This window comes from Sinohyriopsis cumingii, chromosome 3 (assembly GCF_028554795.1).
Source record: "Sinohyriopsis cumingii isolate HCF-2022 chromosome 3, ASM2855479v2, whole genome shotgun sequence".
NCBI classification, from domain to species: Eukaryota; Metazoa; Mollusca; class Bivalvia; order Unionida; family Unionidae; genus Sinohyriopsis; species Sinohyriopsis cumingii.
The window spans coordinates 117,005,943-117,022,312 of NC_142963.1; the positions used below are offsets into that span (position 1 = coordinate 117,005,943).

Consider the following 16,370-nt stretch of genomic DNA (forward strand, 5'->3'; position numbering starts at 1 on the left):
AGGTAGCGGAGGTGACAGCATTGATGCTCAACTTAACAGCCATTGCGCCGAGCATACAATTGTGACCTTGATCGACAAATTAAAACTGTGCAGAAGATAATATTTTCGGACAGACTAGAAGCCTTATTTCTGGATCCAATTGGTTGATTTGTGATGTAGCGGTAATTTCAGACAAATATACTGCTAATTATGTATTCTTCAGCCAGCACTTTATATCGGAGAGTGTCTAACAGTGGATGATTACGTTCCAGTTTTAATATTCTTTTTAATATCATAATCTTGCGTAAATAAAGCATATGCTGAAGTTAACTCGAAAATGGCTGAGCTTTTATTATGTTTCTGTCCTTCGAACAATACACTATTTTATTCATCCATTTCTTTTCTTACTGTTGTGATAGTTTTCATCATCGTCGACATCACATGTAGTTTTGGTAAATCGTACTGTTTTCATCAAGGTTGGTTATGATAATAAATTTCGACAACCATATGATGTTCTCATTTGAAAGTCTTGTTTCGAAGCTAAATTACTATCATCTCGAAGTATGTGTAAAAGGAATCTAGTCTATATTTTATTTTTCAACCTCCCCATAACCCCTCAATCAGACCACAAACATATTAGGTGATGATAGCTGAAGAAACATAATATTGAAATCTCGTAACGATATTTATTTACATCTGTGAATCAATACTTTTCTAACTCTTCTCAAACACACGCATCTGCAATTGTTTGCTAATGGGAGATACTAATCTATCTCGGGTTACTTCCCTTTATTCCAGTTATGCAATCTTGATAGTAAAACAATTTTACCAACAACAAATATTCTTTTATTAGATAGACAAACCTTTGACCATGTAATTAAATATCTTTAATATAAGCTGAACATCTAAAGGAGATTTTTCAAATTAACAAGTCTTACTAACAGCTTTTCAAGGCAAACTATGCACCGTTTTCTTATTATTGTGAAAGTTATGAACTATTAAATATGTTGTTAACTCCAAAATTATTTGTTAGGTAATAATAAAAATAATAATAATAATAATAGTAATAATAATAACAAAATATTTTCTTTGTTTTTTTTTATCCCTTGTCTTTTTATTATTATTATTATTATTATTATTATTATTATTATTATTATTATCGAAAAAATGAATTTGTGGGTATGAACAGAAAATGGCATTAATTTTAACATTCGTAAGTGTAAAATTAACACTTCCTATCCCTAACCTTTCCATATCAACGAGAAAAGGTTGGGAAATTGTTACATGAAACACAATATCCAAGATGAACAAAAGATGCTGACGCTTTGACTTTATTGCCTTTTACTGTTTATAAAGCACACAGTTCTTTCGCTTGTATACAGCCAGGGATCAGTGTAAGTATCGTAATATTGTAACGTAAAAATCAGATTAATATTGGCTGCGAAATTTAACGGAAGATTAGTAAAGATAAATCTGTCCTTGGTATTAAAGACATGTTTACGATGACATTAGATGCAATCTAGAATGATATGGACGGGCTATTTCAATGACGCAATCTAAGTGGGAGATAACTAGTAATTGATCCGTCATACTTCAAACTATATAATATTTCAGTACGGTGCGGTGTCTTATTTACGAATTGATTGGCGGTTCTTTCCATTTTGCAGGCATTCCTTCGTTTGTTTGCTTCGGTTTGCCGCGCGTGGTTTGGAGGAGAAAAAAATAGTCCAGATATTTAGATTACTTCTTGGGGAAACAAATGTAGCTAGATCCCTCCTTCCTGATCATTCACTTATCTTTTATCGATGCTATTCTGCGCAAACTATATCATGCAAAATTACCGACTCCGCACACGGTCGAATTATGTCTAGAACGTACTCCTGTTTATATTATTGGTTTATCTGGGTTTTTTTTTTAAAAAAAATTATTTATTTACGCACAGCCTACAGGAGGCTTGTAAGTGGCGTCACATGCATAGTTAGATTTGTTGCTTTTGGTTACGAAGAACTCATGAGGAAACCAGTCTGTTGATACAAAGCTTGTCGTTGAGGATAAAGTTGTGTGAAAAACTTTTGCCCGGTTGACACATATACCTCAATAAAATTATCACCGTCTAAACCTCAGATTATATTTTGGGAAGTAAAACTAATCGTGCTAAGTCTTCCTTACCGAACTTAGTTGCGTATGAAGAAAGTCAATGGTTTCGATTGGGTGACGATAAAGAACTGACTTCGATAGAATGAATTTCGCAGTTAAATGTGGTCATAATTTATTGGGCTACGGTATAATTTCTAACAAGGGCATCGAATGATGCATTATTATCGTGAAAAAGGTCAAAAGGCTAGCAGCTTTTCTGGATTTTTTAACGGAACATCCTGATCGCCCTTGTTATTAGATTTATTTCTTACGTGTACTTTGGTGCTGTTTTCATTTTTGAAGTTATAAAGGGTACGTATTACACATTCTCTCTCAGCTTCTTACAACAAAAGTGCACTGTAAATAGAACGGTGTACCCTTTTCACGCATGATATAGATAAAACAGAGTGCCGGATAATATTGAACTCTGATTTGCTGTTTCAAAGTCAGTCCTACGGATCATACCATACCTAAGATGGCCGAGTGGTCTTAATCACTAGCCTTTACCTATCACTGCCATCTCACTTCTGATTGCGTGGGTTCGAGTCTCGGGATGGGCCATTGTGGGTATGTGAGAAAGCTTACTAGTAGCTTCCGGTGGGTCAGTGTTTTCTCCCAGGGTTTTCTTGGATTCTTTCTCCACTAGTTATACTGGCCGCCATGTATAGCCTATCATGTGCTGAAAAACTGGCGTTCAACCCAAAAACAACAAAATAAAGCTATGCTGGTATTGATCTCCTCGACTAATAAGGAAACAAAGTTTACATGAGAAGTTGCGAATGCATCGAACTATGTTTCATTTCGTAACTTTCCGGTCAATCCTACAATCAGTCTTGCAGTAAATACATCCGAATTCGTCCGAATATATTGCGTTCTTTTAAAAAAAATTGCGGAAGATTATCCCGTAAACAAACTATGATTCTTGGTTTTTAAAAACACTACGTCAAAGGAAAAATTTAGTCTATCAGAAATATCCGAGGGCATTTCAGCTGGGTCTGTGTTATCTTTCTTCAAAAGTTTGATTGACTATGAAAGAAAACTTGTTTACTCGACGCGTGCAACACAAAGAAAACGGTGTACATTACATATTTTTTTTATTCATGATATACCGTCTTTGTTCTTATAGTTAAGGAGGGGAGTGACACTAATTGTACAAGTATTGGTCATTATACTATATTGATATTGAAATAATGGACGTTGGAATTTTTCGTTACAAAAACACTATAATGGATTCATACAAATGTTTACGTAATGACGCCATTATACTTTCGGTATTATTTAAAACTAAACTTGTTGCACGTTGACATTCTCGCTTATATGTGCATTTTAATGTGATCTTAACTTGTAATCGGTGTTATATGGCATAAAGTGTGCTGACGTATCTTGACATCTAACAGACATATACAGTTACCTATATTTGTCGTGTTAAAATTAATATATTGATTATTGTCGGGCATATGGTTAGGACAAGTTATTTGTATAGGTTTGATTGATGAGAAATTCGCTTTAAACAGATGTTAATGACGAAATCTAGTTGTCATTTTACCTGCCGGGTGGCCGAGTTTTCTAATGCGTTCGTCTTTACAGATTTCTCAAACATCTCACTCTCTCCGCGCGAGTCCAAGTTTCAGCTCGACCAAAGTGGCTATGTGAGAAAGCTTGCCGATAGCTTCCCTTGGGTTAGTGGATCTTCTTGGGGTCTTTCTGGGTTCTTCTTCTGCCAAATTTATACTGGCAGCCATTATAGTGTATTATATGGTGAATAAAAAAGGAGTTAAACCCAACAAAACAAAACAAATCATCTTAGATGCCAATTTTTCGTATCAGACGTTTAGGAAGGAAATACATGCACCAGGTAAAATTTCCTAATGTCACGCAGACACTCATTCGGCGACATTTATCACAGTTCGGAAGGCGTATGTCACGCAGTTCAGTTGACGGAAATCCTACGGCGAAGGTCGGAACATGATTAATAGAGATAATAGGCGAACGACCAAACAAACCTACGACACCGAGGCTAACTTTGGCTTTTATCACTGATCCAACTCTGTTGACTTAAACTGTGTTTGTGCATGACACCCATCCAGACCAGCTCGGGTTGGCTTGCTCATTCTGCCGTTGGGACAGATAGGTACTCCTCTTCCATGTAGTGGGGATGGTTCAGTATGGTGTTAAAAGTACTGCAAGCTCAAACATAGACAAAAACGAGCCTGTTTAGCATCACATTTTAATGGGCCCTAGAGAAATGGTATTATCGACTACGCACGACCTGGATAGAAATGCGAGGTGTCACCTCCATGATTATTGAGATAAACGGTGCTGTTTTTGTATGGAAGTATGTTCCAATGCCTTAAATGCAGAGCGATAGATTGCTAAATCTTGCACTGTAACGATTAGCCGTGGAAAAAAACTAATCTTGCTTTCGCATGTCTTAGGAAATTTTTTGTTCCATATTCGCAAATATCAAATTAACTGGAATATTACACGCAATGCTGACAAGCCGGTAGTATATTTTTTTAAACACACAAATGATTTCAAAATTGTCCGTTTTGGAGCTTATGGTATAGAAACCATCTATTCGACCATTTTCTCAGAAGTGTTAATATATTTGCTTAATTAGGGCCATCATTTATTCTTTTTCAACTATATTACCCGATTATATAGTATGCTAGGAAAGCGCCCTCTGCTTTGCAAATCTAACACTCTTGTGCGAACAAAGACGCTAACCACGTCGTTTGGTCTGTTTTTAGCAATAAATATACTAAAATCCGTTGGCATATCGATATAGATTGGTTTCTCCTTGGATAATGGAATTCACTCTCAAATCCTGTTATCCGCCAATAGCTACCTGTTCCCGTGCATGACCCATATTGTAGTAACTCTTCTGCGCGTGTTTCTTCTTTTTCTCTCGGAAGTTGTAATTTCTGAAGCGAAGCTGTATTACTGGCATGACGAATGACAGGTGAATCGCAAATCCAGTAGTGCGCAGTGATGCTCAAATGACCGTACAGTCGCTTTTTTTTTTTACATCATCGTGGAAACCGTGGTTAGATAGAAATAACTCGCAAAGAAATTCGATTCTACATTTGAAAATCACAACTTCCAAAAGCATACAATCTTTAAAACGACGTGTGATGAACACGCTTTCGCAAGAAGTTTCCATTATGTGCCATCTATCAAGTTTGCACGATCCTTTGTATTTTAACTTGTATATTCGCAAAACTTCAATTATGCTTTAATATTGTCCTTAAGTTGACGTTAAGAACAAATGAATACTGCACATTTAAGCTGAAACCATTTTAGGCCTCGCCTAACGTTTGATATTTTTTGACTTTTTGGCTTGTTCAGCTGCGCCATTACCTTTGGCCGTATTGCTCTTTGTTCCGCTTACTGTCAGTACAGTTATTATGGTTTATAATAGTTTTTGTTATAGTTTATAAGACAGACAGTATTATGGCTTACAACGCAGCTGTTTGTATGGCGTACAATACATTGTGACCTTTTAATATAGTTATTGCTTATAATACAGTTGTAGATATAGCTTATGATACCGTTAATATGACTTATATTATAATACATTTAGTATTATGGGTTATAATTGAGCAAGTATTATGACTACTATGACAGTTACTTTGGCTTATAATACAGTTAATATTATGGTGTATAAGACCGTATTATAGCTTGTAATATTTAGTATGGCTTATGATACAGTTAGTATGGCATATTATACAGTTAATATGACGTCTACGGTTATTATGGCTTATCAAACAACTGTGGCATATTATATAGTTGATATTATGTTGCATAATACAGTTATTATAATTGCTAATATACAGTTAATGTGACGACTTCTGATATCATTATTTCTTATAATGCAGTTGATACATTTATTATTGATTATTATACCGTTCATGTTTTTCATATAATGCTTGAAGTCAGTGTTTTTCAAACTTTTTTGTCTTGCGGGGCACCAGAAAGATCTAAAAAATTTCACGGCACACCTGAAAAGATTTAACAATTTTTGTGGTGAAGAACGTATTTATTTTTACATATATATGTAATTTTAAATTTAATGTGAAGGATGTGCCTGCTTTCGAGAGCAAATCAGATTGAAGCGAGGCTCCAAAGTCGACAAACAAGCCCGCATTTCATCGTCGATGTTAAGAAGTCTCTCTCTCTATTTCGATTTGATTTCAGTCAGTGCTGAAAATCCAAACTCACAAAACCACGAAGACACAAATGGCAGAATTACTTTGATTGCTTTTGAACTGATTGCAGGATATAACTTCTTGATTGAGATCCAAAACTCATCCAGGCTCTTTTCGGGAAATGTTGACTGAAAAAATGTATCGTTTTTTAAATCAATGAGCTGTTCTTCTTCTTCGGTTGTAAGATTTGTAGTTTCGTTGTTTCCGAATGGATTGATCACCCATCCATATTTATCACTTGCATGTGATGGGAAGTAATGCTGCAGTGCCGATTGTAGGTCTCTCAGTGTGTCCAGAATGTCGGGGATGAGATCTCGCACAAGTCTCGCGTTACGAAAGGAACCAATGAATGACAGACTGACAGATATTGCGTTTTTATATATGTTACTTTTTTAACTTTTGCGACATTGATTTACCATTTAATTTTTCGATACGTTCAAGGTTTCAAAACGCTAGCAATTTTAAATATTTTTCAAAACTCCCACGGCACACCTGCAAATCTCTCGCGGCACACAGTTTGAGAATCACTGCTTTAAGTAGTATAAGACACATGATAAGTTTTAATGATTGTAGATATAAAAGACAGATTATGTGCTTAATATTAATCATGCAAGTACCGATAAAGCCCATCAGTTTAAATTTCGTAAGCACCATGGGGTTTGATTTGTACCGTATATGCTAGTTTATGAGACAAGTCCTAATGTAAATAACAAACTCTAATTTGCCGTCACATAATTTCCATTCAGGAGGAAATGTATTGTTTTGTTTTTTTTTGCTTTTAACAAAATCTTTATTGATTGATTTATTGACTGTATTATATTGAGGAAATGGGAGCTACGTGCCTTTTCCAAGGGGATACAGAGGCAATCGACACAAGGATTCCTGGGCAGGGTATCGAACCATTGACCTCTGGATTACGGATTTGACGCTCTACTAACTGAGCTGCCGCATCTCCCCGTGTTTCAGAGCCATGTTTCGACAGTAAATTGAATAAAGAATGACTCACACGACTGCACTACCTTAGTTATTCCGTTTATTGGATAATTAAGAATATATAGTCTTTAAGTGACGTCATATTTGAGCCCCTAAAATCACAATAAGTATTCGTTTTCCCTATCTTCTAATATAAAATATAGATTACAAACTGGCTTCGTAAAGAAGACTGAATGAAGTATTTCTAGGAGTTAACGCCATGGATAGTTTATATCAAACTGTCGCCCTTTGATAGAATGTACCTTAGACTGGTTGCCAATCATTTATTCTTGACTTTCTCGCCTGGCAAGTTTTAGTAAGTGAATCGCGGACGTTTAAGAATTGAGACATTTTATATTTTTTTCGGGAAAGTTTGCTTTGTAGAAAGAAAACTTCTCATTACAATAAATACATTGGAGGAAGAACAACATAAATCCCATGTTTACATAGGATGAAGCTGTCAGTAAGTGTTCTATTGGAAGGCAATTATATTTTCTACTTTTCTCATTTTGAATTAAGATTTAATATTGCACAAAAATATATCAGTAAAAGAAGAAGCAGCAACATTTTCGCTCCATTCGAACGTATTGTGTGTGATTTTCGGATAGAAAGTGAAAAGTTAATGCAAGTGAAAATTATCATTTTGATAGTGTCGAGTTTATCTTGAGTTTCAGTTTTAGCATAACAGATTGAGGATAGGAAATACAAAATATTGTGTGAACACGTGCAGCAGTTTATTTTCAATGTTCTGAAACTTCATAAATGTTCATTTTAATAAGGTTTATTGCATACAAAATTTCATGAAGTGCTTTATAAGAAAAGTGTGTAGATTTTTTTTTTTATGAAGATTCAGACTTCATCTTCTCCCTTTCATTTTCCCCCAGTTTTATTTAAATGTCTAAAACAATTTACACCAGTGCACTTAAACATCTTTTGACAACGAAGGAATACCTATATTTCTCGTGTTTGTGACGAAATATATGTGCAGTGTGTTTTACAAAGTATGTACCATGACGGAACTCACCTGGCCACTTCAACATATTCACCGTAATGTTTACAGTGTACATGGACCCTGAGTGGTCTAAAGCGCTCACCGTTCCGGTTCACTGCCGTCTCACCTCTGTCTGCGTGGGTTCGAGTTTCAGGCTCGGCTAACGTGGGTACGGGAGAAAGCTTGCCAGTAGCTTCTCGTGGGTCGGTAGTTCTTCCGTAGGGTTTTCCAGGGCTCTTCCTTCACCAGTTATACTGGCCGCCATGTATAGCCTATCTCGTGCTGAAAAATGGTGTTAAACCCTATAACAACAACTTACAGTGCACTGGGTAACTCTCCGGCATAAATAATAGGGTACGTGTGATATTTGATGGGCGTTGGTAAGGGAGTTTATTTTGTCTTTGTATGTTGGTAATATCACTGTTTTTTTTTTTTGGTTTTTTTTAAAGAATGTTGAATATTTATTGTTATATTGTACCCATATGGTATATATCGGATCCAAATTATTTGAGGACCCCGGTTAGACAATATCACCAAAATATACATTTTATTCCGTGATAAAATGGAACGGTGAGTTGGGCGAGTTCCACTCAGACCGTCCTAGGTCTGTTTCAGGGCAAGCAACTCTATTCCCATTGCTATGGCACGAAATAGCCTTTAATGTACTGGTTAGAGGTTAGAGTGTCATTATCGGATGCGGGAGGTCGCTTGGCGCTCAGCATTAAGAGGTTAGTGTTAGGACTGGTCGGCCTGGTGTCAGGATAATGTGACTGGGTGGGACATCATGATACATGTCTGCGGCATGATGCCCCAGTGCTAGACATCACTATAAACTGACACACTGCAGACATCGTAGCCATATGACTGAAAAATTGTTAAAGCTACCTTAAAAATCACACACACACACACACACACACGCAGTTTAATATCAATCAGTTAAATTTAATAGAGTACTTAATCCATGATAACACATGATATGGTTTACATATGATAATTTCACAAGTTAGCATTCATTTTAAAATGGCGTTTTAAATAAAATATCAATTTATATAGTATAAATTATAGATTAAAAAAATTGTTACTAAAATGTATAATGAATTTGATCCACGTCAAACTTAGACATATAAAGACAGTAATGTCAATCGCAGAAGAAATCGTTCAAGCATGGCCAGGAAGCATAAACTCAAGATAAAAATATAATCTGGAAAGATATTATACTAGTGTTATCAAATGAAAACAGCCGTGCGAGTGAAATTCACATTAATGTCATATTTGATTCTATGAATTATATTTTCAATACAGTCAACATTTGTATCCACCTAAGGGTCCTTTTAGAAATGAAATGTTCGCGAAGTTGGTATGGATGTCTTTGGCAAATAAGGCAGTGGAAAATGACATGAAAATGTACGTGGCACACAAGTTTACCATATATGCAATTTCAAAATTATGTACACTGCAATTCATAGATAATAATATAAACTAATTGTCTATGTATTGGTGTGTACCTTTACAAATTACAATATGTTTGAAATCTGTTACAAAAAGAGCGAAGAAAGGCCAGTTTTAATATCAGTTCTAAATATGCAGATGCGTGATTCACGTAAACTTATGTCCGCTATCAGTACCGTTTACCAATATTTAAGAAAATACTCAAGTCAGGGTCCACTGTTCACTCTGAGTGACCAATGAAATGCCTCGTGTTAGTAAAGAGACTGGTCATTTTTAAACGTCAGTTTATGTTAGCTCTTGATTTGTTTAAATGTTTAGTAGTGCGGTTGTATCCGGCAGTGTTTCCCTTTACGCACATCTGTGCGTCAGGGACGCACGCTGGAGAAAATTGACTCACACATTTTGTTGCCGTGCGGTTTTTTGACGCAAAGGATTCGCATAATGCGTTCAGGATTTATTTAATATCCAATGCATTGGACGAGGGATGGCATCGTGTATACTTCGAGCATAAACATTGAATGATTCCCCGCTTTGTTTGCTCCCTGCGTTGCGCTTCTCTATTCGTATGGCAGAGTACAACGCAGGAAACATAACAAAAAAGGAACCAGACTAGCATATGCAATGCTATGACGGAGTAGCTTCCCCTAATCTCGCGTGCTCTCACGCGATTTCCATCGAGTTCAGCAATATGTCATCTAGATGTTTTAACATCAATGCTTGTTGCACTAGAAAGTGATCTCAGATTAAAACGTCATGCACTTGGAATCATTAGCGAAGTAAGTGAAAGAAGCAGAAAACAAAAGAGTAACTTTGGAACTAACTTTAATGAAAAATGGAGAAAATAATTTCCTTGACTGGAATATGGCGCATCCATTAGGATTACCCGTTTGAATTCTGATCTCGTTATTGCGAAGACTGCAAAAGTGAATAATCCTTTCGAGACAGGGTTTAGGAATTCTAAATAAATTTGCCCTCGTTCGCCACAAGATATCTGGAGAAGAAATTATAACCCAAGACATTCATTCACAAAAAAGAAATCAGTAAATTTGCGGAGACAAATGTGTTATTTGGATTACAAAATCAGCGGGTCATTGCATATTTTGTTGGTTTTTAATTTTGCTGCAATAAAATAAAGCTCTTAAAGTTCAAGTATAACTTATTAGAAAGAAGATGAATCATTAGTCCCTTCATTTTAGGATGAATGTGTTCTAGGACGAAGTACAATGAAACAGATGATAGTACACATTTTATGACAGACAGTAGATACCTGCCATTTGGTTAAAAAGATTTATTTGGCTTTGAGTATTGGCTTGTATGTAATGTGTTGGTCTATAATATTGCTTCAAAAAGATTATAAGGAGACTGTTAAGAGTGCGACTTTAAAAGAAAAATGAACTAATAAAATTATTCTTTGAATGGACAGTGCATTTGTTTGTTAATGGTTCATGTTGGTTTATTTGTATGTTGAGAGAGAGAGAGAGAGAGAGAGAGAGAATGATATGTAAGTTGCAGTATCATATCTTAAGCTGTAAAAGTACGAGTCAGATGAAAATTTGTCAGTATATTTTGACCCCCACATTTTTTATTTGACCCCAGTTCTGACACCAAGTTTTTTTTATGTTACCCTCAATTTTACACTCCTTGGGGAATACACTGGGCTGTATCGAACGTGTAGTAAATTGTTTGCGCGTTCGAATTCGACGTGTGTATAATTTGCTCAGTGAAAGAATAAAAAAAAAAATGGGTTCGTAACTGCATGAAGATAAAATATCGGTGCAAAATATAAGTTTTTCTTGAGTGGGTTGGGGGATGAAGTCCCAATTTAAACCAAAGTGGCACGCACATGAAAGTCATCAATCAAAACTTCATTATGTCGGTCAGAGATGCATAACAGTAACTGGTCTGTAGAATTGCGAGCACGTGTAGTGAGTCAGCCACTGCGTATATTGTCAGTGTGTTCAGATATGTACCTTGTTCCGGTGTGATGTGTAAAAATGATTATGAGTGTAAATTTATATACATGCAGCACTAATTCTGTGGATTGTTCCTAGAATATATTATATTTTCACGATATTCGTTTTTTTTTTTATATAAAAAAAAATGCAGTTTTCTATAAGAATGCTAGAAATAATAGTAGTACACTAAGTATAGAACCAGTTCGATTTTGGGTTCATTTAATAGTTCATATTTGTTTTGCTTTTATATGTTATATTGTTGTACTTCATATTGACGTTTATTTGGAGGGGTTTATCTCCCTTAAGGATTGCTTAATTCTTTGTTGACCTTTTCCTTTAGTTGGCACAATATTGCCACAATTGTGATGGGATGCCGTGAAACGCTACAGTATATATACATACACGCATACCTATTTGGTTGCAATGGAAATCGACGAACACATTATTGACGGTTTTTAAAGCAAATGTCATTCAATATCATACCGGATGCGATGCTTTAATGACAACCATGAAGTATTACGTCACACGCTATGAAAAGCGAAGTGATCATGTAGCGAAATAGGCATATTGGATTTATAGGTCGGAGTCAACTAGCTTTTTTGTGGTACTTGAATTTGTATGACTCATATCCATTCTGATTGTGGTCTATATCTCGGACATCTCGATATGAATTACATTAGACTTTTTTCCCAGTCACAAATGACGACAAAATAAAATATATCCGTGTATACAGACTCCACGTGCATGGTCCGTCCGTTTGATCTTTGACCTATTTACACTCCCGACGTGCTTGTTTGTGTTGCATAACCTGTTACAGTCGCGACATGCGTACTTGTGTTGCATGCAGCTGGGCATGCCTACTTTGTAAGAGATTCCATTAACGTATCCAACATGCACAATATCTACAAACCTTTACGTTTCGATGCAGCAAGATTCATTCATTGAAAAAGTTGTCCAGTTGTGGTCATTTAGGCATGAAACATAACAAAGACATAACCTTAAGTTATCTGGCATTGGTCAAATACGGTCAGCCTCATAGAAAATTATTTAAAAAAAGAAAACACAAATGATGCGGTCAGTTGAACTGTTTTTCAGCTTATACCCAGGTGAATATTTCGTATGGTTCATTCTGAATTTGATGGCAGAAAAAAATATTGAACCTGCGTTCATAAATTAGTTATCGACATAAATTACGTATAGACATGACTTGCTTAAAGAAATAAAGTACTTATAGGCATAAACGAATACTGACGGCAAGCTTGTAATCTAGTTTGGATGAAACACAATCTGGACACCTGTATTATATTTCAAAGCAAAGAAATTTATAGGTCCCCCTCCCCGCCCCAAGCATTACCTATGAAATATGCTCAAAAACAATTCATTTTAATATTAAACATTACGCTGTTTATTAAACAATATGTTCATTTTAAAATGTTATGTTCAAGTGCAAGACTGCGCTGAGATTTTCTCTTTTTACTGTATTGCCGTATTGGATAAACAAAAAACCTCACCAACTGTAAAACCGTCATTAGCCAGTCATTGATTGTGCATGTAGTAATTGATCAGAATACAAATTCACAACGACATTTCAATCTTTGATGAAAGTTACAGACGTGTTTACCAGTAAATTCCGTAATTGACTAATCATGAATCAGCTGAGGGTTGATATAACGAAGATAATGAAATCAGAATGACATGTAGCGGCGTTTTCTTTAGCATTGTAACTAATGTAAGATACATTTCTTCATTTTCATATTTAGTGGGTGGGGGTGTCACCGTTAAGTTACTACTGGAAAAACGGTGAGTGATGGCCGTTAATAGCTACAAATACTCTGAATATACAAACGAATGGGGGTTAAACCAGCTTGGGGTTTTTCGTTTTGTTTGTGTTGTTATTGCTGTTGTTATAGTGTCCTCTGGTGATGAATTCGGTACATTCGGAAAAGGTTTGCATTTATTATCGCTTTTGCGTAAGTCGCTTATTATTTATGTACGGATTTCTGACTGCTTGCGTGTAGATTGTAACTAGAATAATTCATTGCTTCATTACTCTTGGCAGAAACGAGGAAAACGCCGTCACGGAATAACTAAGAAGCTAACAATAAAAGCTGCAGCACTTGGAGTCCCGGATGTCGCCGCTTCCGCTGCAGAGAAATCTGATGGAAGCCATACGGGGGATACAGAACATGTCTTAGAGGCGAAACAAGACCAAGAAAACACGTCTGACGTGGAAACAGAAATAGATGAGTAAGAAATTGCATAGATAAAAACATGATACAGCTGACATAAGAACGCCTTCCGTAATCAAAACGGTCTCGATTATACTGAAATAGACACCGCATAATACCTAAATTATTGAACTTTATAATAGCTACGCATAGAACATAATTTAGCGTCCAGATAAATTGTAATCACATTTTAACCCATAAAATCCACCGCTAAAAGCTATTCAATATTTTAGTAGGCAAAGTCTCAAACAAGTCCAGGTGACTTCTGGTGAAATCACGGACATAGCGCGTGACTGTTGAAATATATCATATGAGCGTTCTTAGCATTTGTAAAGAAAATTATACTATGTTGCACGTTATACATCTTGACTTTTTTAAAATTATTTTCCATTTTTGTACATAAAGTAAAATAACGTGTTTATTCCAAACTGTTTTTTTTGTGATTCCAACAAAACAGTTTCATGTTTCTTCCATTTCGCAGATGTTTATGCTTTCTAATACACACCTATTGTGTCAAATATAAATTACTTCAGCCATTTTGATTTCCTATACTGGTATCGGTCATTAAGTGGTGCAGGCCTGGTGTCGTGTGCGGACGTGGTGGCCATGGTACCAGGATAGCCATATCATTTATAATGCCAGTGTAAACCAAGCAGGAACGTGACAGAATACGCGTAGACTCTGATGTATTTGGGGGGCATTGACCGGAAAATTGATTCACCTCTGTATTGTTCTTTTGTGTTGGTTATTCCAGAATTGATGAAAATAAATGCATTCAGGCTTAGATTTCAGCAAAACCAATCTCACACATAGGTCTGTTTCGTTATATTTACCTAACCAAATTACTAGTTATGAGTGCAAATAATATGTTCAGTTTTGAGTCTCTACTTGTACAGAATTTACAACAGTAGGTATACGTGCACATCGAACTAAACTATTAATGCGATGAGTTATCCATTTAAGAGTTATACTAGCGGTTGTGACTAGAACGCCTGGTGTACACGGGTGATTCCATTTGTTGTCATGGCAACTGCATGTGTAATCGAGTGACACTAAGAGGCGCTTCAGAACTCATATTACATGTATATCAAGAAACAGATCTTTCGTAGTTTTAAAAAAAAACAAACAATCTGGTCCAACATCTTCAACACAGCGGGCCGGATGGACTAAAATGTCAAGTTCATGGTGTATATATACACGCAAACGCTGTATTAGCGTCACCGGTACACACACACATATTCACACACACACTGTGCTATCGTTACCAGTAAACATTAAGCGACAGCTGACACCAGTCAGTGTTACAGAGTTCGCTTTGCGCCGCTCGAGCTGAGACGCTGTTGTTGGATTCCATTCGAATTCAAATTGCTCTTCCTGTCAAGATCAGTCAGGCTCAAGGGATTAACAGTCTCGAGGACGTTCACTGTCACTTTTAATTAGTCCTCAGACAGAAGACTTATCTATGTGGACACAACTTGGAAACTTTTTTTTATCGAAAATGAACAGAAAATGTAAGTCTCCACTTTTGCTGACAAATGTGCTACACTGCGGGTGATCGTGAAACCGCAGATAACAATAATGTTCCATTTAGTGAAAGTACGGCATCTGTATAAGATTTTCCCATGATGCACTGCGCTAATGTGCGTCTATCACTCAGTTCATTGCAGTTCAGTTAAGTTTCCAAACTAGCTATTATGAAATCGACCACACCGACAAACAGTTGGGAGACAGATTTTCTGGTTACTGGCCGGTGATATTGTTTTGCCAGTTGGGAGACAGATTTTCAGGTTACCGGCCGGTGATATTGTTTTGCCAGTTGGGAGACAGATTTTCAGGTTACCGGCCGGTGTTATTGTTTTGCCAGTTGGGAGACAGATTTTCTGGTTACCGGCCGGTGATATTGTTTTGCTAGTTGGGAGACAGATTTTCAGGTTACCGGCCGATGATATTGTTTTGCCAGTTAAAGGAGTGTACCAACGAACGTGGCACTAAGTCACGGAAAGAGTTGTGACGAGACAATGGAGTCAAGCATTCTAAACATCATGATACATTTGACTACTGCACATTTGGCATTCGACCAGTCAGAAGCTGCGTTACAGTCGTACGTGTGTTATAACTGCAGTAAAAGTCCTCAATACATGTATTATTCTCTGATGATAGCAGTGGTACATTTTGAAACAAAACAATTCCATTATCACAACAAATTCCAGTGCCTTCGTTTAATTATAGTGGAAAATATCACCTCATTACAACACCAACGAATTTTACGTTGGAAGCAATCGTGAACATATTTTTTATTCTTCTGAAACCTGTACGATCGTAATAGGTTTATTGATTATCCCTGATAATCTGAGCTGGAATTAATAGGATTATCATACCTGCGTGATAATTTCACTTAAAGCAACACATATCATTGTTTCTTTTTTTTCTTAATTAGCACAATTTTTTGTCG

General features: G+C 36.2%; 1 protein-coding gene across 1 annotated transcript in view; it reads left to right on the forward strand.

Moving 5' to 3' along the window:
- Positions 1 to 16,370, forward strand: part of LOC149803664 (uncharacterized) — a 39,251-nt gene that overhangs the window by 6,494 nt on the left and 16,387 nt on the right. The window contains exon 3 of the mRNA XM_089953432.1: positions 13,750 to 13,937. Coding sequence (XP_089809558.1) covers positions 13,750 to 13,937 — 188 coding nt within the window. The remainder of the gene's footprint in view (positions 1 to 13,749; positions 13,938 to 16,370) is intronic.